This window comes from Elephantulus edwardii, unplaced genomic scaffold (assembly GCF_000299155.1).
Source record: "Elephantulus edwardii isolate Elephantulus edwardi_28Jun2011 unplaced genomic scaffold, EleEdw1.0 scaffold00120, whole genome shotgun sequence".
NCBI classification, from domain to species: Eukaryota; Metazoa; Chordata; class Mammalia; order Macroscelidea; family Macroscelididae; genus Elephantulus; species Elephantulus edwardii.
Window position 1 is genome coordinate 3,740,738 of NW_006399870.1, and position 2,211 is coordinate 3,742,948.

Here is a 2,211-nt window from a genome sequence, read left to right on the forward strand (position 1 = left end):
CATAGGGTCGCTATGAGTTGCAAGCGACTCGACGGCATATAACAACAACAATTTGGGAGGGACTGGAGAGCATTTTGCTGAGTGAACTCAGTCCCACAAGGACAAATATTGTATGAAACCATTATTGTAGAATGAATATAAGGATCCAAGGGGGGGTGGAGGGTGGAAGCAGAGGGATGAGAATGTGCAGGGTGTGTTAATCATGGAGCTGCACAATTTGATTGGTGGGGGGTGAGGGAAATTGGAAGAATCTGTTCTGGAAAACAATGTATTTTAATTTTGTAAATAAACTAACAGAACTTAAAAAAGTATGCAGTCGATACCAAAGAAAGTGAATAAAAGGACCCTTAATAGTAAGGCAAAAAGAAAATAAGATTGTAGATTTAAATGCAAACTACATTAAAGATATACAATCAAAACAATACATTTAAAAAACAAAGATTGTCACATTGATTTATTTTGAAAATCTAATTACCTGTTTCTTATAAGATAGATACTCTGAATGAATGAATGAAAATCCAAGATCTCTGTAAATGCTCATTAAAATTATTTTTTTAAAAAGATATATACTCTGAATATATTAATATGATTAATACTTATTAATAAAGAAAATTTGAAAATTAAAGAATAAAAATATATATTATGCAAACCCTAAACAAAGAGGGCTGAGGGAAAAAAAAATCATCATTCACTGCCTTACAGTTTGTGTAGGCAGTTCTCAGTCCTTTCTAGTTTGTAAACATGTAGAAAAAGTAAACTGAATCTTATTCATCTTCATATTCCATAGTAAAATGCAAACTATAGGCATTCAGAAAATGTTTCCTCCACATAAAAGAAGTATGTAAATATTGAGGAAAACGAAAGAAGCACTTACCTGTTTGATATAGTGCATGTACTTTTTATCCTTATGATAGGAACCATATTCATTCTCTAACTGCACAGCAATGAGAGGACCGCCTTTGTGGAACTGAGAATCAAGGAGATGAGAGTTTAAGTGTGAGACTATTAATGAGGAGCGGGGGAAGAAAGCTAGATTTTCCTAAATGTATTACTCCACAATGCATTTGCTGTTGTTGTTAGGTGCCATCGAAATGAACATGATTCAAAATGACCATATGAATAACAGATATGAACCATGCCCTGTCGTATATGCCATCCGCATAATCTCAGATATACTAGATATACATTCATAGTCACTGTGGCAATCCAACTCTTTAAGAATATTCCTTTTCTTTGCCAACCCTCCAACTTTCCAAGCATGATGTCTTTCTCCAAGGATTAGCCTCTCTTAACAACATGCCCCAAAAATATGAGAAGATGTTTTACCATTCTTACCTCTAAGGAGTACTCTGGCTTCACTTTCCCCAAATCATATTTGTACATTATTTTGGCATTTCGTGGGATATTTAGTACAGTTCACCAATACCCCAACGCTAAAACATCAATTCTTCTGTCATCCTTATTCATTGTTCAACGTTCAGATGCATAGCAAGTAACAGAAAATATCATGGCTTAGATCAGTTGCACCTCAGTCTTCAAATTGATGTAATTTGTTCTTTAGTATTTTGAAGAGGTCCTTGACAGCAGGTGTTACTAATGCAATATGTCTTTTAATTTCCTGACTGCTGGAACTAAGTGTATTCATTATGTTGTTATTGCATGCTGTCGAGTTGCCTGTGACTCATAGTGATCCTATGTACAGCCCTAAAACCTGCTCTATCGTGTGTCAATCTCATTGTCTCTGACACACCTTCCCCCATTACCCCAGTCACTGAACCAATCCACCTCATGGAGGGTCTTCCTCTCTTGTTCTGTCCTTCCACCCTCTCAGGCCTAACATCCCTCTCCAAGGAATGGTCCCCTTACAACATGTCCAAACTATGTCAGATAAAGCTTCAGAATCCTTGCTTCCAAGGAGTAGCCTGGTCTCATCCTCTCTAGGACAAACATGTTTGTTCTCCTAGTCATCCATGGTATATTCAATACTCTTCTCCAGCAGCACAGCCCAAAGGCATATTCACCTTCTATCATCCCTAATCATTGACCAGCTTTCTGATGCATAGCAAATAGTTGCAAAGACTGTGGCCTGGATCAGGTGTGCCTGATTCATTATGTTGTTATGTGCTGTTGAGTCACTTGCGACTCATAGCGACCCTATGGACAACAACCCTAAACTCCGCTCTATCCTGTGCCAATCGCACTGTCTCTGAT

The 2,211-nt window shown here is 37.4% G+C and overlaps 1 protein-coding gene across 1 annotated transcript in view; it reads right to left on the reverse strand.

Annotated features, from left to right (window-relative positions):
* The window catches only part of GLB1L2 (galactosidase, beta 1-like 2), a 130,862-nt gene that overhangs the window by 89,762 nt on the left and 38,889 nt on the right, over window positions 1–2,211 (reverse strand). Inside the window, exon 6 of the mRNA XM_006892851.1 lies at window positions 875–967. Within this exon, the coding sequence (XP_006892913.1) occupies window positions 875–967 (93 nt within the window). The remainder of the gene's footprint in view (window positions 1–874; window positions 968–2,211) is intronic.